The 24,228-nt window shown below is 36.6% G+C and overlaps 1 protein-coding gene across 1 annotated transcript in view; it reads left to right on the forward strand.

Annotated features, from left to right (window-relative positions):
* The window catches only part of PCDH7 (protocadherin 7), a 293,816-nt gene that overhangs the window by 126,413 nt on the left and 143,175 nt on the right, over nucleotides 1–24,228 (forward strand). The window contains exon 2 of the mRNA XM_076336070.1: nucleotides 15,474–15,690. Coding sequence (XP_076192185.1) covers nucleotides 15,474–15,690 — 217 coding nt within the window. The remainder of the gene's footprint in view (nucleotides 1–15,473; nucleotides 15,691–24,228) is intronic.

Raw genomic sequence — 24,228 nt, forward strand, 5'->3', positions numbered from 1 at the left:
GGGCCCTGGTGAGGCCGCACCTCGAATACTGTGTTCAGTTTTGGGCCCCTCACTACAAGAAGGACGTTGAGGTGCTGGAGCGTGTCCAGAGAAGGGCAACGAGGCTGGTGAGGGGTCTGGAGCACAAGTCTTATGAGGAGGGGCTGAGGGAACTGGGGTTGTTCAGCCTGGAGAAAAGGAGGCTGAGGGGAGACCTCATCGCTCTCTACAACTACCTGAAAGGAGGCTGTAGCGAGGTGGGTGTTGGTCTCTTCTCCCAAGTAACTAGCGATAGGACGAGAGGAAATGGCCTCAAGTTGTGCCAGGGGAGGTTTAGATTGGACATGAGGAAAAATGTCTTTACTGAAAGAGTGGTTAAACATTGGAACAGGCTGCCCAGGGAAGTGGTTGAGTCCCCATCCCTGGAAGTATTTAAAAGACGAGTAGATGAGGCGCTTAGGGACATGGTTTAGTGGGCATGGTGGTGTTGGGTTGACGGTTGGACTCGATGATCTTACGGGTCTTTTCCAACCTCAATGATTCTATGATTCTATGATAAATGGGAAAAAAAACCAAGAAAATGAACAAAAACCCCCACAACTTTAGCATGAGTTTTAATTATACAAGGTGGCTGTATAGATAATTAGCCTTGGAGTATAGTACTGGACATGGACCTCATCTGTTATTTTGTCTGTATCTACCTTTTTATTAGTTTCTTCTTCAATTACCTCTTTTAAATATATTTCTTCCAACAATCTATTTGTCACAATGAAAGTGTATGTAACCCTGATTAAAATGAAACAATGGAACAAATTGTATTATGTTCATTCATGTCTCTTTTTTTCCCATCCAATCTACAGTGCCTTTTCAAATATCTAATTTCTGAATAAAATTAACCATTTTCCATTTCAAGGACTTGTATTTTGAGCCTGTAGCATGTTTATTATTATAACTTGCATAGCTACAGTGTTCACCAAGAACAGCATTTGTTTCATCTAACTTGAGTGATCTAAAAGTTGTGTAGCTAATTTAAATTCCTCAATATTTAGTGAAGAATATTTCTATTCTATTAAATAACTTCCTAGATGGGAAATATTTCTATAGTTCCGTCCTTCCACTTCTTGTAGAGAAGTGTAGTTGACTAGCTGAGATTTTATGCCCAAGGTTTTATTGTCCAATTTATAAAAAATATGTCAACTCTTTAAAAATCACTATGCCTTTAAATTTAAGACATTTAAGTTTAGAGAATAATTTGGACAGCTTAGATGAATGAACAGTAAACAAACATTGAGGACTACATGTTGCATAAAAATAATGAAAAATATTAAGTTTATTACCTAATTTTGGAAAACACTTCAACTGCAGATTTTGGAAAATAAGTCATCATCGATACAGTTTTGGTGACCAGTACAAAAATCCTTATTCCTAATCGCTCACAAAATGTATGAATATCTGTGTTTGCATATCTGCCCTATTAGACTTTTAGATGTAAATGTAAATGTACATTTAGAATTTGATCCTATTCTTCCAAGAGTTATTGCTGAATTTTCCTAAAATTTGTTGCTGTGACTCTCCCTGTTCATATTGGGCTGGAGTCTTTTCTTGTGAACAGCTACTAAAAAGAAAATTTTCTCAACAGTATTAATAATTAAACTTTTTAACAATGACAGCAGATAAAGTCAATCAAGAGGTGAGACTTAAGACCCAAAGAGTTCCACTTTGATGCAATGTATGTATTAATAATTCAAATCTTTATTGATGGCTATTTTTTCCCTGTTTATCTAATGAGTTCTATACAGAACACTGTGGTCTGTTAACAATATATTCAAAATGTTTCATCTAATCTTAGCAGCAGGAATATTTTTCACTACTTATAAGAAGACCACTTCTTGTGCATCAGTGCTTTGTTAATACTAAAGCTTGATGTTTTGAAAGGTTCATATATGCTTTAGCTATTTGGGTCTGTGATTTCAGTGGCATTCTGGCAAAGATCCCTTTGCAGACACAAGCCTCTCTTTGTGCAGGGAAAAAAAACGTAGAGAAAGCAATTTTTATAAATAGCTATGTCTACATTAGCAAATAGAATGGCACAAGAAGAATTGATCTGTATAGTGAAACAGTGGGTGCTGAGGCTGATTTTCATACTATATCCATTTTGTGGAGTTTTATTGTGGACTACCTCTAGTCTGATCCTGTGAACTGAGCTCCCGTTAGTTCAAGCTGTCTAGGCATGCTTTTGGATCATATCCTTCATTTGAATTGGATCCAAAAAGAGTCCAACATATTTGCTTCAAGATAGTTCCTCCAAGGATAGCAAAGTACAATAATTGGGGATGACGAGATTAATTTCTGTAGCTCATACCTTATGTGAACTAAAATATTAATGTAGATTCATCCAAAATACTGTATAGAATATGACAATTTATGTCTATTGTGGACTATTCTGTAGTTCTAAAATCTTTTTCTTTTTATATGAAATAAAATGGTGTGCCAGAACCTCAAGTGATATATGTACATATATAAGTATTGCTTAATTGGATTAATTTTTTTTTTATCACATCACATTTTGACCCACTTGGACTACAGATAACTAAAGGATCATCATTCTATAGCCTATGAAAAATACGTGTGGACAGTCTTCCCGGTTCATCCTTTCTCTAAGGGCAGCTTTGTGTAAATGACTTTGGAAGTAGGCTTATGAATGTATACCTCCCATTTTAGGGCTTTTTAGTGCCTGATAACTAGGGTAAAGGATTATATTCTTTTTTATTTCAACACATTAAATTATTTTAATAATGTTCCAGATTCAAGAGAAGCTGCTGAGGATTTCAACCCAAATATCTGGGTGATTGAGCTGGTAGGATGGAAATGAAGGTTATGTTTGTTTTCAGAGAATAATATTTGAGCCAATGAGAAACTTTAATGAAACAGTGTTGCAAATAGACAAAGATAAAAATTTCTCATACTTATACTGAAAGGCAGGAGCTAACAGACACCAGCCTCTGTGAACTAATATCCCTGGGCTAGTTTTGGGCAGCAAATTCTCTGCTGAAAAACAGAAGGAAAAGAAATCCAAACAAACCCCTCCAGGAAAAACAGACTCTCCAAATATTTCAAGAAAAGAGAAAGATCTGATCACAGAAAAATTTGAAAGTGAAGAACGTTAGCCATTGTGAAGGTGTAAGCAGTGAGTGGTATAAGATACTGGAATGACACTTAGCTAAATGAATACTGTTCCAGTGCCTTAGTAATAGATTTTGGTCAAACAAAAAAGTATTCAGAAGATTTTAATGAAAATTATTAGAAAGGGTTGGAGTAGAATACTGGAATCTAATGCAATGAGTTCAGGAAAAAAAATACTAGATTCACTGAAGTTGTGTTTAATCTACACGAAATATTTAGGACAATATTTTTTTTTAAGGAAATAGAAAGAAATATGATTAAAATCTTATTTCACTTTATAATTGTTCTTGGGAAGACAAAGTGCTACTGCATCCATTTCTTTCTTGTAGTAGAAAAATAAGAGAGCACTTCAGGGTTGTAGATGCTTGGTTCTTATAATTCTCAAACAATGGGATACTGAAGTGATAACAAAAGTATATTTTTATGAGCAGGCAAAAGAATATAATAGAATTATTTTTACCATCTCGCTACAGATTCTCATTTATTCTTGGTTTCTTTATGCTTATCTTTCAATAGCTACCAAGAAGAGCTCTTGTGAAATGCTAAGAATATTGGCTTCATTTAAAAGCTTTGTAGATCTTGTTTAATTTTTCTAAATGAACTTGTGTGTTATATTTTGATATGAGGATTCTATCACAAAAGAGTATTGTATCTTTGAGAAAGGGATGTTCTTCATATTATTGGTGTCTTCTCTGATGATATTCATGGAAATAATAGGCATGCCTTTTATTTGTTTACTTGTAACAGAGATGAGAGTTATTAGGAAGCTACTTAATGAACATAGCCAGGTGAATGAAAAGGAATTTGGGCTGCTCAGAAGTCATTGTTGTGATTCAGAAAGGCAAATTTGGATAACAGACAAGAGAGGATATTTGAGAAAAGCACTGAACATAAAAGGAAAAATGTATGTTTGAATGTTACAGTAAAGAGGCCCATAATGTAAGATACATTATGAAATATTATCCCTGAATATCAAAACTTAACATGTAGCCTTGGGTTTAAGCAAATATATATATTAGTAGATTTGTATTTCATATTCATACAGAACAAACAAATTACACTTCTGGTTCATGACCACGAGCTCACTACTGCAACTAAAACTTATAAAAATGCTACCAAAATAAATGGCAATAATGATGGATAGTCTTTCTCCATCTCCAATGTGTAGAATTCTTATCTGATAGCTGAGCTAATCGCAGTTCATCACAGGTGATGCCTGCTACAGAGCTGTAATATCAGAATATTTTTGATTTTATTCAACTCCTGTTTAAAATTGCAATTGTTACTACTTTTTGCTAAATTTAAAATAAAAAGTTGGTTATTCTTATTAGTGTGTTTCTCCTCTTTTCCCCTCCTGTTGTAATACTTGTCTCAGGTGTTTCAGTCTTCTCATTGAAAAATAATGCCTGTTTAATTTAATTTTCTGCCAATTTTATATTAACCACGATGATAGAAAATTAGAACAGTAGAAGTATGTGATTTGAATGGGGGAAGGAGTTGTGTGGGTTGAAACTATTCATGCAGAATAGCAATTGTTCATTAATATTTTGTTTGTCTTCCAACAAGCTTCCAGCAATTAAGAATGAATAGAAAGAAAAGGATAATGACATGTTTTGTCAAATTTCAAGTGCTAAAGAAACACTTTGAATTTATGTGATTTTTTAATATATCTCTTCTGCCTATTTTTCAGATCTACCCTATACATATCTCAGAGTCGCTGCGTTAATCTTACAAGCAGCTTGACATTGACTGACTTTCTGAAGCTATCAGGAATTATAACATTACTTAGGTTTCACTCATCACCAGTGTTTTTTATGCTTTGGCACAAACTGAAATACAGAAGTTCCATTCAAACATAAGAAAAATCTTCTTTACTATGAGAGTGGCAGCACAGTGAACAGGTTGCTCAGAGAGGCTGTGGAGTCTCCGTTCTTGAAGATATTGAAAACTCGACTGATTACAGCCCTGGGCAAAATGCTCTAGATGACCCGACTTCGAGCAGGAGGGTTGGACTAGGTGATCTCCAGAGTTGGCTCTTTGGCCAACTTAAATCCTAGTGAATAGCCCAAGTTATCACATATCATTAAAGTAGGAAATCATCTGATTTGAGAGTTAGGGAAAAATAAGAACCTTAGTTCCTGATCTTCCAGGCTTTTGGGTAATGCCCAAGCTAATGCTTAATGAATTAGTAGAAATATTTAAAACAATATAGCTTGCTTTAGCTTGGTACTCAGTTTGGGCTAATTTTTTATGCTTCGCAACATATTAAGTTGCTTCTTGGATTGCATTTTACGGTTGTTTAAAATGTTTTCAAAATCCTGATTCTTTTGAGATGTAGGTGTTGTGACAGCAGGAAGGCCTGATAGAATCTTACTATTTTTATCCAAATGCTAAGTAATTAAGAAAGAAAATTGCCAACTCTTCCTTGTTACACTGCAGTGTATCCACTTTGTATCCAGAATCAATTGTGAGGTAACTGGCTGAGAAAGGGTTGATGGTTACAACCCTAGCTCTCAATGAAATGTAAAGAGGATTCACTCTTCCACCCCACCATTATAGTCCAAATGCACCAGGATTTAAACCAACAGTATTTACAAAGTTGATAGCAATTGCTATACAGAAACCATGAAAGAATATAATCCATAAACAATGTGAAGTATCAGGAAATACAATGCAAAACTAGAAATTTTAGGAAATTAAAGAAAAATCTCTCTCATAATGGCGAAAAAGTGTCACGATTAAGCCTCATGCAGCTATATGGATATATTGTTTTTCACCGAGTCTATCCACAGTCTGCCCCTAATGCCAAGCTCTGAAATTAGGGTTCTTCATGAATTGAAAATATAATATGGTTTTACCTTCTAGCTTGGATAGGGAAGAGTTAATTAATACAGGCTAAGATAAACACTGTATCATAGAATAAGTTAGTAGGGCTCAATTAGTACAGACTGCAAAAAGTATATGTCTTTGGCATTGCAGTGATTTTTGTTCTGCCGGTGAGGGGAAAAGAAAATATCTGGTTTACAAAATACATTTGAAACAAGGAAGAAGTGGTGATTTACCTTTGGGGTATAATGCAAAGGTGTATCTTTTCTCTGTGATCTGATCATCTCCATGATCAGATATAATTAGGAATAATTCCATACACTGTTATCAGAAAATATGATATCAGTTTTCAGAGGGAGAAAATTATCAGACCTATTGCATTCTTACTAAATGCAAATCTAGTACAGACTATCCCTGCTAAGGGACTCGTAGAGGCTTAGGGTTGCTGTTTTGCTGGGAAGGACAAATTGAACAGCTAGTGGGCTTATTTGGGTAAAAGCAGCTCTACCATGTTGATTCACAGTGCTGGCAGATGGAGCTGTATTAAAGTTGTGCACTGAAAATCAATAAATCTAAACATAACCCTCTCCTCTCCCCTCATCGGTATGTGTCTTGTTTTGTCAGCGCTTGTAAATTTCTCATGTCCATTTTTCTGTGAAATATTACTGATGTAATTTTATCAATGGAAACACAAAATTAAGGATGTAGTCTGTTTCTCCTTATTAAAGTGCAGCTTATATCCTTATTTTTGTCATTGCAATAAATGTATGGGACTCTTTTACCAGTAACTTTTTGGAAATATTAATCCTGGTATTCATCCTCCTTCCCTCTTGTTTGTCTCATTAATATGCAGTTTTCTTTGAAACCTCAAATGTTTTACAGATTAGGATCTAAATGAAGATTCAAATACATGAAGAAAGTTCTTGTTTATGGAGGGGTTTTTTGCATTCATACTAACTGATGCATAAATAGCATTTATTATGTATCAACTTTCTAGTGCTCGTAACTTTCTTGATAGGGATTAAATCTCATTTAACTTAAATGTTCTTGTTAGTAACAATTAAAGGACTACTATGAGTTACATAAACAGTAACATGCATACACATATACAGTTTTTTTTTCAAAGGCATTTTATAACAATCCCATACTTTTGTGTTTTCATCAACTTTATCTCTAAGATGTCATAGTTTTCTGCATGTAAAAAATAAGTGCCATAATTAGTGTAGCCTCAATTTTCAAATTATATAAAACCTCAGCATCTTTTATGACTGATAATTGTTATGACTATTGCTATGTTTATCCAGACTATACTGTCTAAAGTATATGGTGTTTTACATATCAGAAAGGATGACATGTCAGAAAGGAGACAGTAAACCACAGTGTGGATACCCAATTTTTTCTGTTCTTAAAATTCATTAAATTAATCGAATACAGTATTCCTTAACTATGCAGGTAACAAACATATATTATGATCAAGGTCTATTTCTTTTTATCAGAAAACCACAGGCCATTATGTTTTTCCACGAAGCGTGATACATTCAAAATTTGCAATACATTTGCCTGAGAAGATCTGGTTCTCAGAAGTAATGCAATATAGAGATCAGAATTCTGATGTTTGCACTGGAAGTAGAAGTGTAATAAATGTTGCAGAATAACAATTAATATGCACATCATTCTTTCAGAAAGGATTTTGTCAGCACTATATCATACTCATTGATATTCTGTTGAATGGGCTGAATTGGCTCTACTGAATTGAATACTGTGTGTGTTAGTTTTGTGTCAGATAATTCTGACTCAGTACAGCACTTAAGAAAAAAAGCAAGATGAACACCCAGATCTTTTTAAAAACTCACTATTAGTAACTTTGTAAAGGTACAGCAAATTTCTTTTGGTTTAGATGATAAATAATGATATTCTTAGGGATTTTTAGCCTTCGTTATAAAAAAGCCCAACTTTGCATCTGTCACAGGTGTTCTCTATATGCCATCTAGGTAAGACATATGTCCTAAAAGAATATGGGAAGAGGAACAGGATGGTCCTAAATCTTTGATAGTCCTTTCCAAAACTTATTTTAAATAACATTACTACCATTCTTGTGGTAACTGCAGATGTGATAGCCAGGTGTTTTGTGCTTGTGGTCTAGTTGGGACTGATTTCCAAAAAATCAATGGGAAAGGGAACAGAAAGTTTTAAATACTTGATAATTTCTTTTAATTCCCATTTTAAGTTGCATCACTCAGTTCTTGTAATAATTGTAATGATGCAAAGTGTTTATGGTGCAGCATGTCTTTGTCACAAAGTGACTCCAGGCAGGTGATTATATCTGGAAAAGTAGGTGGAATTGATTCATCACAGTCATTGAATAAAACTTTAAAAACCTTTAAGCAGAACCCCAGGGAGGGGGTGGTGATATTTGTCTCTTCAGATGAAATCTCTAATGAGAATTTTCAAAGAGATTATCCCAAAGTGGTCTTTAGAATATTTTGTAAATAGGACCAACATGTAGGTGTGTGGTAACCACAAACTATAAGCTTTGCCTCCTACCCTTGAATTCTGTGGGGTGTCTGGGTATCTCTAAGTGTCATATTCTCCAGTTATCCATGGCCAGAGCTGCAGGTGTGTTTTTTCCAAGAGGAAACCTGAATAAGGGGCAGGGTCTTCATATTTTAAGGGTAGGTTCCATTGAGCTTAGCTCTGAGTTACAGGGCATTACCTTTACTACTTCACAGGCAATCTGTACCCAAAGGTCCTTAGCATCTTTTAAAAAGTGGTTGCTAAACTGTGGCCTGTGGTTCCTTGGGAGTCTGAGAGTTATCAGGTTATCATATGGCTATCAGGTCGAAAGGGCCTTTCTGATGTAGATTTTAATGTTTCCTCTGGAAGGTTTGATAACAGGCAAACATAGCAGTCTGTGGGAAATTACGGTAATTGCTTACTTAATTTGCATGTTTTCTCAACTTGTCACAGTATCTCTAGCAGCTAATTCCTTCCTTGAGAGATACTATGGTATTCAGGAATAGCCTATGGGACAGGGTGTAAGTAAATCCAAATTCTGGGAGATTCACAAAGTTTGCATCATTGGTCCAGAACTTAGTAGTAGAATCATAGAATCATAGAATCATTAAGGTTGGAAGAGACCTCTAAGATCATCAAGTCCAACCGTCAACCCAACACCACCATGCCCACTAAACCATGTCCCTAAGTGCCGCATCTACATGTCTTTTAAATACCTCCAGGGATGGGGACTCAACCACTTCCCTGGGCAGCCTCTTCCAATGTTTAACCACTCTTTCAGTAAAGACATTTCTCCTCACGTCCAATCTAAACCTCCCCTGCCGCAACTTGAGGCCATTTCTCTCGTCCTATCGCTAGTTACTTGGGAGAAGAGACCGACATCCACCTCGCTGCAACCTCCTTTCAGGTACTTGTAGAGTGCGATAAGGTCTCCCCTGAGCCTCCTTTTCTCCAGGCTGAACAACCCCAGTTCCCTCAGCCCCTCCTCATAAGACTTGTTCTCCAGACCCCTCACCAACTTTGTTGCCCTTCTCTGGACACGCTCCAGCACCTCAACGTCCTTCATGTAGTGAGGGGCCCAAAACTGAACACAGTATTCGAGGTGCGGCCTCACCAGGGCCGAGTACAGGGGCACGATCACTTCCCTACTCCTGCTGGCCACACTAGTTCTGATACAGGCCAGGATGCCATTGGCCTTCTTGGCCGCCTGGGCACACTGCCGGCTCATGTTCAGCCGGCTGTCGACCAGCACCCCCAGGTTCTTTTCTGCCAGGCAGCTTTCCAGCCACTCTTCCCCAAGCCTGTAGCGCTGCATGGGGTTGTTGTGGCCGAAGTGCAGGACCCGGCACTTGGCCTTGTTGAACCTCATGCAATTGGCCTCGGCCCATCGATCCAGCCTGTCCAGGTCCCTCTGCAGAGCCTTCCTACCCTCGAGCAGATCAACACTCCCGCCCAACTTGGTGTCATCTGCAAACTTACTGAGGGTGCACTCAACCCCCTCATCCAGATCATCGATAAAGATATTGAACAAGACTGGCCCCAGTACTGAGCCCTGGGGAACACCGCTCGTGACCAGCCGCCAACTGGATTGAACCCCATTCACCACAACTCTCTGGGCCCGGCTGTCCAGCCAGTTTTTGACCCAGCGCAGAGCACACCTGTCTAAGCCGTGAGCCACCAGCTTCTCTAGGAGAATGCTGTGGGAGACGGTGTCAAAGGCTTTGCTGAAGTCCAGGTAGACCACATCCACAGCCTTTCCCTCATCCACTAGGCGGGTCACCTGGTCATAGAAGGAGATCAGGTTGGTCAAGCAGGACCTGCCTCTCATGAATCCGTGCTGGCTAGGCCTGATCCCCTGGTTGTCCCGCTCATGCCTTGTGAGCGCCCTCAAGATGAACCGCTCCATAATCTTCCCCGGCACCGAGGCCAGGCTGACAGGCCTGTAGTTCCCCGGATCCTCCTTCCGGCCCTTCTTGTAGATGGGCATCACATTAGCAAGCCTCTAGTCGTCCAGGACCTCCCCCATTAACCAGGACTGCTGATAAATGATGGAGAGCGGCTTGGCGAGCTCCTCTGCCAGCTCCCTCAGCACTCTTGGGTGGATCCCATCTGGCCCCATAGACTTGTGAGCATCCAGGTGGCGTAGCAGGTCATTGACTGCTTCCTCTTGGATTATGGGGGGTTCATCCTGCTCGCCGTCCCTGTCTTCCAGCTCGGGGGGCCGAGTACCCTGAGGATAACTGGTCTGCCTGTTAAAGACTGAGGCAAAGAAGGCATTGAGTACCTCAGCTTTTTCCTCATCCTCGGTGACCGTGTTCCCCCCTGCATCCAATAAAGCATGGAGATTCTCCTTGGCTCTCTTCTTGTCATTAATATATTTGTAAAAACTTTTTTTGTTGTCTCTAACAACAGCAGCCAGATTGCGTTCTAGCTGGGCTTTTGCCTTTCTCATTTCTTCTCTGCACGACCTAACGAGATCCCTGTACTCTTCTTGAGTCACCTGCCCCTTCTTCCACAAGTGGTAAACTCTCCTTTTTTTCCTGAGTCCCAGCAAGAGCTCCCCGTTCAGCCAGGCCGGTCGTCTTCCCCGCCCGTTCTTCTTACGGCGTACAGGGACAGCCTGCTCCTGCGCCTTTAAGACTTCCTTCTTGAAGATCATCCAGCCTTCCTGGACCCCTTTGCCCTTCAGGACTGTCTCCCAAATTGACAATAGTAATTGACATATAGTTACAGAATACACAATCTCATTGCGTGAAGTTTTGGTCCATCAAACAGTTCACAGCTTAAGTACTGATATATACAAGGATTTATAAAGTTAGTTTTTGTGAGGTCAATAAGATTAGTTATGATGTGACAATCTTGAACTCTAGTCAAGATAAATCCTTAAGTGTAAGTTTAGGAGCCGTTTTAATATATCCATTGGATATCATCAGTAGTCAGTAATAGGCAACTTCTTAAAATGGAACTTCACAAAACTCCATAGAAATTGATGGTCTTGCACCTATTTAGACTATGTAAAATTTGTTCCATTTCTTTTCCTGAAATGTATGTGTTATGTATGTACTTACTAGTATATATAAGTATGCTTATGAGTATACTTAAATATATAATATGAAAGATAATGTACAAATTACTTTTGCTTGTCTGTGTGATTCCACAATATATTTTACCATATCTGTTCAAAGATAAGCTGTATGATTTACACTAGATGTTAATTTAAAACAAAATAGTTTCTCATCAAGAACTAGTATATGGATATTCCTTACATACCCAGCTATTTTAATTGAAAATAGATTTATTCTATTCCAAGCTTATATATTTATTTTCACTAAATAATATTTAGCATACTAGCATAGTATATATACCCATACATTTATCCATACGTATACTCATATGCCACCCATGAAGCCTGAACCCCCTGACTGCACAGAAAGAGGAACAACTGGAGAGTGTGCTCACTGGAGAGTCTCCCAAGATAGGGAAGACTGTAAGCTTGTGATGTCTTACAACACAGAGCAAACATCTCTTTCACCTGCAGATTTGCAACTGCAGAATAGGGTCAGTGTCCTCGTAGCAGACAGTAGGGTGGAAACTCTGCCTGAGGAAGCATCAGAGTGAGAGACTCTCTTCTAAGGGGGGTGGAGGCCCCATCTGCTGACCTGACCTGCTGTTTAAGGAGGTTTGCAGTGTGCCAGGTTCTCAGATGCAGGATGCCTTGCAGAGACTCCTGCGTTTATTCACTCATTGGACTATTATCTACTGCTCCTTATCTACGTGGGCACCAGTGGCACTGTAAGGATGTTGACTGTATCAAGGGTCACAGCTACACAGCTCTAAGGAGACAGGGTAAAGGGCACATGGGACTTCATGGTGCCTCCTCAGTCCTGACAGTGAAAGGTTTGAGAAGGAACAGGTAGGTCCTGTAGGACAGGGATTTTGCTTTTAGACCAATGGACCCCCTTTTGGAGGATTGAGGACATCTGGGGAGAGACAGGATCCACCTGACAAAGCTGGTAACATCATCTTTGCCACCAGGCTGGGCATCCTGGTGAGGAGAATGTGAAATGAGGAATGGCCATGGAGGGAAATTACAACCCACAGTCAAGTAAGGAAGTGCTGGGCAGGGGTGGACAGCAAAAGGTGTAAGGTGGCGGGTACAAAAGAGACCTCCAGAATAATAAAAGAGTGAAAGAGGGTCCACCTCAAGGATGCCATATGTACAGAAATGTACGTAGCCTGGGAAACAAGCAGGAGGAACTGTAGCTCTGTGTGTGGCCTCAGAAATATGACATTGTTCAAATTACTGAGTTGTGGTGGGACAACTTATGCATCTAAAGTACAAGCTCCTCAGGAAAGACAGGTGGGCACACTAGAACGTTCTGCCAACAGTACTACTTATAGGAGGTGAAACTTGATCTTAGGATCCATCTGGGCATTGTACCAATGAGTTAAATGTGAGTGAAGAGAAATTCTTTTCTTATGTCCTTAGTTCCCTGAGCTGTTTCCCGAATAATAGTAAAAGTACAACTTAGACTGCACTAGCAACTTTGGCATACTTAGTAAATAGTCAATCTACATTCTCCAAAAAATAATATCTCATTTCTTATGTAAGCAGAAATGGCAGCTGGTCACCTGACATGGTAATAATATGAAGAAATAAATGTAACTTCAGTGTCAAGACAGTGGAAAGATCCTGTGAGTTTGGTCAGTGTAATGAGAATAATAAACTTTACTGGACTAGTGAAACCTTAACTTCTACTTGCAAGTATTCTTAAGTGATCTGAGAACAGTCATATTGGAAAGAAACAACAGAGACTGTTTACAAGATATGAAGTATTATCTTTGACATCTTTTGATATACTTAGAAGTCCATCTGTGGAAAACACATGAAGGGAAATCACTACTTCCATAAGTTTAAAAAAAAAAAAAAAAGACAAAAGAAAATTGGTGCTTATATCTAAAACCATAGCTTAGATAAAGACACTTTACCTTTCCTCACATTTATTTAGTTATTTCTCTGAAGGAATTAACATGTGTGTAAATTACCAAGCTATTATTGAAATACGAAAATACAATACAAATGATGCAGATGTTTTGCAGGGCAGACTACTGCAAATGGGCTTTATCCTTCCTGAATGATTCAGAACCAGTAGGAAAGCTTTTAGAATTCCTGTGCAGTTCAACAAAGGGATTCCTTCTGAATACTCCTGGAAGGGAAAGATCTTACTGAGCATCTATGGGGAAAAGAGATTCAAATTGTATATTGTAGACATAGAGTCTTAACATAGCAGTTCTAATCCTCCTCTATGCTTTCTGCTATTTCCACATTAGTGAAAGGAGCAGCAATTCTAAACTATTTCAGTGTGGTCTTTTAATGTGCATTATTTGTGCTCTCCATGTTTGTGTTTTGCTCCTCTATTTTCCTTGCATTTGGTATGATACGAAGCTCTAAATTAAATTGGTATAAAAGCACTTTGCAGTTGAAGAATAGAAGTAAACTTTAAAAAGTCAAAAACTCACCATGAAAATACTATGACTCTTCCCTTAGAATTTTCTCATATTTCTAGCAATACTCACATTTATAAACTTTTGATCTACTTGTGCCAGGAAGACTTAGTGTTATATTTGTAGTCCAACCTATTATCAGCACTGAATATCTTTTTATCTTCAAAAGTTTGTATCCTCAAAAAAAATTGTAAAAATTCTAACTAAAACTCCACCCACCCCTCTACTTGTAAACCTAATGTGGACTTCTATTCTTCAGGGCTTGTGTAAGTGGTTGTAGTTGTTGTTTCCTCCCTTCTGGCCTGCATACATGTTTCCACCCTGTAGTGACCAGAGGTGCCAGTGGGGGTGTTGTATGCCTGTGTCTCATTCTAACATGGGGCTTGAAACACATCTGAATCCAAAGGTGGGCAGCACTCTCAGACCTCACATTTTAAACATAGGAAAGTCTGCATAGTGTCTTATAAAATGGATCTATTGGTAATTGTTTTAGAAGGTGCTTTCTAGAACATCAGATATTTCTCTGTGGTTTTCTAGCCTTGCAAACAGTAAGTTATTTCAAATGCATCATTAAATTATTTGAAATGTATCATTACTGCTTGAGTGTAGTTCAAATTGTAGGAGAATCCCCTAGCTTCTTACTGAAAATTCCGCCTGCCCTCAGTGTCCTCTGAAATGTGAAGGATCGACTCTCCCCCTTCCTGGGATGCTCACTGGTGGCAGGGTTCAGCGTGTAGGCTTCTAGAGCAACAGTAATATCTGTCATTTTGAATGAATACAAATCTCTAACAATCTATGTTTGTACAGTCCCAGTGGAAACATGTGGTGTCAGCTGTGCTCGCAGTACTTTAAAGGCTTTATTAAGTCAGCTGGCAACACACCCTGTCTCCAGGCACTGAATTTTATGGCAAAGAAGCTAAGAGACTGAACCCTTCCCCCCCCCCGCCCTTCTTTTTTTTCGCCTTTCTCATGTCAACTAGCTTCAAAACCACAGGAAGTGATTTTATAAAAGGCTTATGGGTGTGCTGCTATGTTGTTAATACCCACAATATAGTTTACAGGTGAGCATTTATACCCACCCACACAGTTTTACACGTACACATGCACACACTGTCAAGTACCTTTATGCAGTCTGATATAAACTCCATTCAAATTATTACTATTGAGTAAAAGAGAAACTGTATAGAATTTATAAATAATTATAAACCAGCTTTCTTAGCTCATGCAGCCATTTGAAAGGGGGCTGTGCAAAACTGCGTGAAGGTTCTGGACCGTATATCACAGTAAAAATCCACAGATACTCTGTCCAGTGGTCTTTTAAGGACTGCACTTGCCATTTGCTTTAATTTAGACAACATTGTTTAATTGGTAAATGTTATAATATTAGTTTGCTTAAGTCATGTTTTGAGAATCAGTTGTTCAAAGACTGAACTTTTCAGTGACATTCAGAATCTTTTCTCTTGCAGCCATTTCGTAGAGTGACGTTTTCTGTTGTGAGTCAGCCTCAGGACCCACATCAAGGGTCATTGCAGAGTTGCTATGACAGCGGTCTGGAGGAGTCAGAAACACCAAGCAGTAAGAGTTCATCAGGGCCAAGACTGGGTGCCCTTCCACTCCCAGAGGACAACTACGAAAGGACTACGCCGGATGGCAGTGTTGGTGAGGCAGAGCATATGGAAAATGGTAGGGGCAAACATGACATTCACACACATAATCTCACTAGCAAGTGATACTAAGTAGACTTTTGAAAGGTCAGTCAAAAAAAATAAATAAATATATTAAATAGTTAAAATTGTAATTATTTTATTTTAAAGTTTGTTAAAATGCAGATATACAAAATAATGGAACATAACACTACTAATAAACCCAGCACTTTCTTTTCTTTACATGATTTAAAAAACATACTGCAGAAGCAGTTAAAACATTGAAAAAAATACCAGTAGAGGGCTGGGGAGATGGTAATTGAATTAAATGCCATATTTTTCATTTTAGATAAAAGACCATAAAAGACATGTATTCTCTTTTCCTTCCTTTTTTGGTTCAACAACTACTTAGGAAATTTCCCAGAACATAATATGTACAGCATCAGCAAAAGAAAGTAGGATTTAAAAAAACCACTCTAGAAAATTCCCTTTTCCCCAAAAACATTATATAGACTGTTTTCAAAATAGCACTCAGTGTCAAGTCAATTCTTCATTATTTAGAAAAGAAGAACATTACTTTCCTTTTCTTCACACTTTATTTTCTACAGTACTTTTAGAACATCTCATTTAAATTCAGAGTCTATTTATGTAGAAGGGGAAAATGCTGAATCCTTATTTATTCTATAGTAATTCTCCAATTAAAACATAAAGGTAATTTAAATCTCAGGTTTTGTTTTCCTTTCTATTTAAAACTATTTAGAATTTTAAAAAGTCTTTTCAATTTGAAATGTATTTCATAAAACCTGAATGTTTTACTGTTCCCCACTTACTGGCCTTCATCTAAAATTTTATGAAGTCAGACACTGACTTCATTGTATTTTCATTTGCCCATAAACAATAAAATAAATTATTGTATGTCAATGTGTACAGATTTTTGATAACCAATGAAATAATGGGTTTGCTAATCTAATTGGAATTGGTGGATATATGTAAGAAGGGTGGTGTATTTTCTGTTATAGAATGAACGAATTAGTTTGGCTAAGTGCATGTTTTAGTTTTTCAGTGATTACAGCACTGGATAATTGTTCTTGGGTTTCTGCCTTTCCTGAGATAGACATGTTGACCCAAGAAAAGTATATTATTCTCCATGGTAAGATATTGCCAAATCTAGTATGTATGACTGAAGAATGGTTACAGCAGTCTACACATGCTTATAATGTATACCCCAACAGCAAATGACTAATTGACCGAAAAGGAAGATGGTATTATCCATCTAAAAAGAAGATATATTAGGTTATGTATGTGTATAAGTGTGTGTCTATATATTCTCCTCGGTTGTTTATATGAATATATCTCTCTACATTTCATTTTTCTGGGTGTGTGGTAGGGGATAAAGTGATACTGGTATTACTAGAAAAATGTCAGAAAAAAGTTTCCAGACTTTGTACCTAAATTGGGATGATTATTTTATTGTCTGTTTTGTAGTGAGATCTTGTGGTTAAGATAATGAAGCTAAACAATTTGTTAATTCTCCTGGACATATAGCAGTGTAGTAGATTGCTAGACATTAAATTCTGAGTTCAGAAAGTATGCTAACATGGAGTATGCCTGAACCGTACTGAGAAAACTGTAGAGTTACAATTGAATATAATTTTTAATCTATTCGGTAGCCAATGAAAATCATCACACTTACTGAAGTGTAATTGAAAATGAAGAGTGCTTGAGCAGTGTCAAAAATTAAAGCAAACCAGTTTGTTTAAGTTTTTGTGTTGATGCAAAAACTGGCATTGCATTCTAATAATTAAAGTATTTTAGACATTACTTTGATTTTTTGAAAGATGATATTTTATATTTGGTAGGATGAATTCGTTAGATTCAGTTTTAAAAATAGTATTGTATAGATAGAATAGATAGAAACATAGAGCTAGATAAATACATTATTCCATGAATAAATGAATGAAAACAAAATAACCATGAAAAAAAGATTGAATGGCAGGACTTGCATATAGCAATCAGGAATTCCTTCTCCTTTATACAACCTTGAACTGAGACCTTTGAAAGGTGGGTGACATTGTGATGAAAATTATACTCTACAGACTTTTGGATTTTGCTGTCACATTTTAAAAACAAGATTTCAACAGTGGCATGTCATCTTCCTCCAGAAATTTTTGTTAACAATAATATATAAATAATGACAGAACAGGATGGAATGTACTTTTGTTCCTTCATATATGTAATATCTGACATTTGAGTGAGAGTTTTCTATGATCTGATTCTTAAGTCCACTTGTATTTTAACTATTTTAAGCACAATTGTATTGTTCAAATTCTGATAATGTAATCTTCAATATTAATGGATCATTCTGACAGAAATAGAATTGGAATTGAAATCTGTCAAGTGTTCATTTATCACATTTAATTGGAATCTAGGTAATCTGCAGTGTTTAGCTTGGTTAGGTTTTAATCAGAATTTATACTGGATTTTCATGCAAATTTTCCATGGAAACAGCACTTTGGAAGCTATCTTAGTTATTAATTGTTATTACTTCAAATATTTAGCATTTAATTTCAGTTGGTGTGAAACAATGCAGTTATAACTAATTGGTTTGGATTCCCTTTCATTGTAAAGTTTGAAATTATAATTTTCAGCACAGTACGCTAAATCCTCTGATACATTTCATACTTCTTTTTGCAAGCTAAGATGACAAAGGAACACAAGTAATTTTTATAGTTAAGGCAAATGTAAGAAGGTTGAGTTCACAGTCAGAGTAAATAGGAAATTCAGCTTTCTGTTTGCTGGTAAGAGGCCTCTTTCTATTTTCTCAGATGAGGATAAAATGCTGGAAAGAAAAAGAAAAAAAAAAAAGGGGTAAGGGGGTTGGTTTTCTTAGAATATGCTGTACATTACCTACCAGCCTACATGACTGTCAGATGTAGATTGAAGTTTTGTTCTGATGATTAGCTGTGGTGTCAGATGCAAGAGAAAAAAAAGGGGGGGGGGGGGGGAGAAAAAAAGAAATGTTAGCAGATTGACTGTGAAAATTCAGTATGCAAAGATCTTGTTAATTAGTAAAATCTGCAGAGCCAGAAGTAACTTCTGAGTTAATTTATCCCCTGCCCTTGGAGCTTTCCTTACAAGGAAATTCTGCTCATATGTGCAGGCTTCTTCTCTAATTTTGCTGTTAGGATGGCACTGTCTTAATGTAAATTGCACAATAATTTTCTCAAGAACATTTTTATTGTATTTGTATATCAAAGGTAAAGACATTACCATGGTAAATGAGTTTCCTGGTCTTTAGTCATAGCCTTCTGTTTTTGACAATGCCTAATACCACATATCTCAGAGGAAAGTTAAAAAAAAACCCTGTGGCAGATACTTCCAGAATTACCTATCCTCCTGACTCTAACAGTTAATAGCACGTGCTTTAAATTGTGATTTTCTAAATAACAACAACAACAACAACAACAACAACAACAACAATAATACCTATTTTATCACAAGTCATTAACCCTCTTCAAGTTACTGGCCTGAAGGATATCTTTCAACAGGAAATTCCTCTGAAGGTTATCAAAATTGTTTTATTTTTATTTGCTTTTTTATCTTATTTAACAGTTTTAGTGACTGTCCCTTTTTATCATTATGAGACAGATCATGGAAGTATTCCATTTTACTTTTTAAATAGTGTGGGTTATTATGTTTTCTTATAATTTATCTTTCCTCTGAACTATACATATTCCTAGGTTTTTCAGTCTTTGGTCATCTTATACTTGTTATTTTTTTCTTTCCATGAACTTCTATTTCTTCTAACGTAGGTAGGGATAGCTGGAGATGTATTCTTACCCTTTGAGGAATGGACAATACAGCCTTTTCATATTAATTCTTATGTTATTAATTACACATACAGTCTCTAAGGAGAGCTTTTTATTGTTGTGTTTCATGTCCATTCACATGGTTCTGTCAGGTATCTCCCATGTTTCTTGCATCCTTCTTAGAAATATTTTATTATATTCCTTTTTTTCCCCCCCAGTTTTCTGTATACTTACTATTTATTTATACATGTAGTGGCCTAATCAGTTTTATTTTTTGTTTAATTTAGCCAGGGTACCTATAGCAGTGAAACTGCAGCACTGTAGATTTTGGCTCACATGTTCTTCCTTGGAGAATTGTTTCCATGCAGTCATAATTAGTCTGTTTACCACACCTGAGATACCTGTGTTAAAGCTAGCTCAGGTATTTCTACATGAACCTATCTTTGGTCTGCAGCACAGTATTTTAAGTTAGCCCATGTTTCAGTAAGCGTTGGAGAACAGCAGTCATCTCTGTGAAAGAAGGAAAATAAGGGAATGGTTTACAGCTTCCATTTTTAGAGGGGGAAATGGAGTAAAGAAAGATTAAGTGACATGTCTGAAGTCATGGAGGAAGTAAGGGGCAGAGCTTGAAAAGGAGCTCAGAATTTTAGTGATTTAGTTACTTGACTCCCACAAAGAAATCAGCAGATAAATTACACTCTGGCTGACACATGAAAAACTAAAAGGCAAGGAAGAGAAGTGCATTATCTCGGTTCATATAGTCTGACAGTATGTTATGTTCTCAATGACAATTTCAGATTTAGACCATAAATGTCAAAGTTCCACTGCCAATATAGAGAAAGGGTTCATGGTATGTGAGATGATGACTTGCAAATGTGAAAGGAATTTTGACAATTAATAAATGTAATAAATTTTATCTATTAAGAGCATTCTCTCTTGTAAGGCAGAATATTAATCCGTTCTCTGGACCAAAGCGTTAATAAAATGAAAAAAAGAATCCACTAGTTTACAGAATCCATATTTACAGAATCCATTTCCCTTTAGCTTTCTGCAGTGCAAATAACACAGGCTAATGTTCTTGAAGACTTAAATATCCTTGTTGTAAACATTGCAAACTAGACATTCACTGACTTATTCCATAGAATTACTGTACTTTTGCAGTTCCCATTATTTTCAGATGTTCTGTTCTCTTGAATTCAGGTCCTAAATTGCATGTGAATAATTTTGTTTTTAAAACTGTCCTGAAAATGTTAATGTAAGTAGTCCATTGGAGAGGTTGAGTCAGTAAAGATTTTCAATGTAGTGATTACATGCTAATAGTTCCTTTTTTGGTTTGTTTCTTTTTTCAATGCTGTTACATCCATTTTTTCTTAAATGTTACCCTGCATGCATGAAACCAAAATACCAGAAAGTGCTGCACAAATTATTATATAATACATATACATAAGAATTCTTATCCTTGTTTCTGATAAATCCTAACCTATAATTAGGCACACAATGAACTCTGGATTCTGTAAACCTAGCAACATATATGGGTAATGTTTTGGAACACATACATATTCAGTGATGGATTATGTCTTGAATCAGTTGGTTCTGAGAATGGAGTATTCTGATAAGATCTGTAAAAATGCATTTTTTAAGAGGAAAAAAAAAAACCAAACAAACCAGCTCCTAAGACAGAAGACAGACTGTGCAGGGATCCCTGTTACACTAGTGTAGTCTTATGCAAGGCAATGAACATGTCTGGGAAGAACAATTACTGTTTTCGTCCTTGAATCTTTTTTTCCTTTTTCATCTTTTACCATGTTCCTTTAGATGACCTTACTCCATATGTCTGTGAGTTTCTTCAACAGAGGAATATGTGGTTTGCTAACTTATATGCACAGTAATACTTTAAGTTTCAAAACTATGTGGTATTTTTTCTTTAAGAGTTATTTGCATTTTGAAGTGTTATATATGTATACTTACAATAGAAATGAGGGAAGTATATTCTGACTGTGTTACAAATTCCTAGTGCTGATATATATTTTTACATATATTTTTACTTTATTAGGTTAATAACATATTACAGAAGGATAAGCAATTATTTTAGGTTGTGCATTATATGTCATTGCACTAAGTCTTATTCTTTGTTATCTACTATTCCACGTTTACATTGTACTTCAAATGCATAATGCAAAGTAAAGGACCAAATACAGGCCAACTGTGAAGAGAAATAACTCTCGCTGAAGCCGCCAGAACGGTGTATTGTTTATGTCCTCTCTCCTTACCTTTTTGTTTTCCATGACCATCCAGAGAAATACCAACAACTTCTGTATGTTATCTATTCATGAAATATACCTGAGTATCTCTGTGAATTATTTTCATCTTGATCAGGATTTTGGCTGCTGAGAGAATGTATGCTTGGATTTGCTGGAATCAAAGAAGGAATGCATGTTTCTGTATTGGAAATCCACCCCTACACATTGATATCAAAGCTAACAAATTATTCAGCATTTTCTGATTTTCTGAATAACTTTGTTATTTCTCTTGCCATTCTCTGTCTGTTGCTTTGCCATTGTATTTGCTCTAGTTCCCTTTGTGCTTCATAGTGAAGAATAGCATATAGATTTTTTTTTTGAGCTTTATTACAAGATTGCTTCCTCCACTCCTGATTTCAGTATCCTGCTCTTGAAAATACGTACAGCAATAACTGTTCACCACTGTTAAAAGCAGTATATTGATATCAGACAACTTGAACTGCCATTTACTAAAACTTAGCTTTCTTTTATTACCTTTAAAAAAGAAAGTCCATATTTACATTCCATCAGTTTTTAATCTATATTTTGAAAATGGAGAAAGACTTTGGATTCTTAAAGAATCATTCCTGCAGTTATATCTGTTAGGATGAAGCAGTGAGGGAAGGGTTTATATGTGCATGTGGGTGTGCATGCATGTACACATCTTGGTGAGTCAGTTCTTACTGCAAATACTCATGAGATCTAGACAGTTGCAGTTACATAACCTGCCTCATCTATGAATTTCAAATCAATTCACTGAGGTGGGTATGAAAGAACATACTAAACTGAGAGGTGGAGAACTAAATCATCAGAAAGTGAAGCGGTATGTCCAATGTCGTGCTATGAATTGATCTTTCATCTGGTAATTGATCCAAATACTGCCCATCCCTCAAAAAGTAACAATTTAGACACCAAGTTCCAGTTTGCAGTCAAGTTGATGAGGGTTTTGCTATTGACTTAGTGGAGTTAGGCTTTTGTCCAAGTCCTCTGTGCCAGCTGCTAGCTCAGGCTGCCTCCCACTGATGCAGACTGCAGAACTCCCTTTGATACTGTTGGAGTCCTCAATGTAGAAGGAGGACAAAATGCATTCCAAAATTTACAGACTCAAGGAAGAAGAGACATCTGGGTTATGAATGGAATATTTAGCAACCTTTGCATCCACGGCAGCTTCTTTCCTGGAAAAAATCTAATGCAGATAGTAAACGGAAATTTATTTTTCCTCGGTTCAGAGGAGCCCTTTCAGCATGCTGTATTTTCCCAGTTCTCTATTTGTATTTAATGACAGTTTCTTCAGTTTCCTGGACAACATTAGATCTTTCTGTCCCTTCTAATCTTCAAGTATAATGAAAATCCAAAAAAAGTCCTTCATAGGGGTATTTCTTCTCCGTTTCAGTGAAAAATAATTTTGTTCTCTACTGCTGGTTCCCAACTACTGTTCTATTTATCTATTTATTTAATATTAATTGAAGCAAATGTCAATATTTTATTATATACTGCCTTTATAAAATACATAATTTTACTACTTCTGTCTTTCTCATACAGGTTCGATGCTTTGGGTTTGATGTTTTAAAAGCTGGGGTAGTTTTTCCTATATGCAAAAGACTGATGAAATAATGAGAAGAAACTTTATCTTTTCCCTGTGTCCCTTTTTAAAAATATCAAGTATGAATTATTGATTTAGAACAAATATCTGACCGTATTTTCAAAATAGTGTACTTGGACTGAAGGGACAAGAGCATGTCTAATTGGCCACACAGTTGAACCTAAAGGAATCATAATATTCACGAAGATCTGTTTTTAAAAATCTGCAAACAAATTCAAATCTCAAGCTTATTAAATTGGCATGTGCCCGTCTATGTCATAAACAGAAATTTAAATGTTAACTACCCTTGTTATATTAAGACTTTTACTCAGTGGAGTGCAAGTATACAGAACAGATAGGTATTACCCTGAGTTATTGATATATACACTAGTTTCATAAGTTGTTGCATTTTCACATCTAAGTAAAGTCACTTCTTATAGTGTTCTCTTTTGTTTATTTGTAAAATAATGTAATTTGTAAAATTCACTGTGACAAAACATAGAACATATAAAAAAGATAGAAAGACTCAATCTTGCATTTCTTTTTACATCCAAACCTGCAATTTTACATTTTTTTCATCCTGTAGTTTATCAAAGCAACTCAAAACCTGGAGGCAATATTTTATTCTACCTGCTGATGTGTGAATTCAGAGTTAGAACAGCAAGTCTACTTATCTAGTTGCTATATAACTTAATTCCTCAAGTTTAATCATAATCTGGAAAAGTTCATGGTCCTGGCAGTATTCCTGTGTGACAGCCTTCCACAGAACTATTAATGAATCCCTTATATGGGAAACCCAACCAAAGTATAGGGTCAGACCAAAGATCATCTGGTGGCCAAAATAAGGTGCTCAGGGAAGAATATAGCAGAGCAGATATATTGATTTGTCCTTCAAGTATTCTCCAATA

The sequence above is a fragment of the Aptenodytes patagonicus genome, chromosome 4, assembly GCF_965638725.1.
Source record: "Aptenodytes patagonicus chromosome 4, bAptPat1.pri.cur, whole genome shotgun sequence".
Lineage (NCBI taxonomy): Eukaryota > Metazoa > Chordata > Aves > Sphenisciformes > Spheniscidae > Aptenodytes > Aptenodytes patagonicus.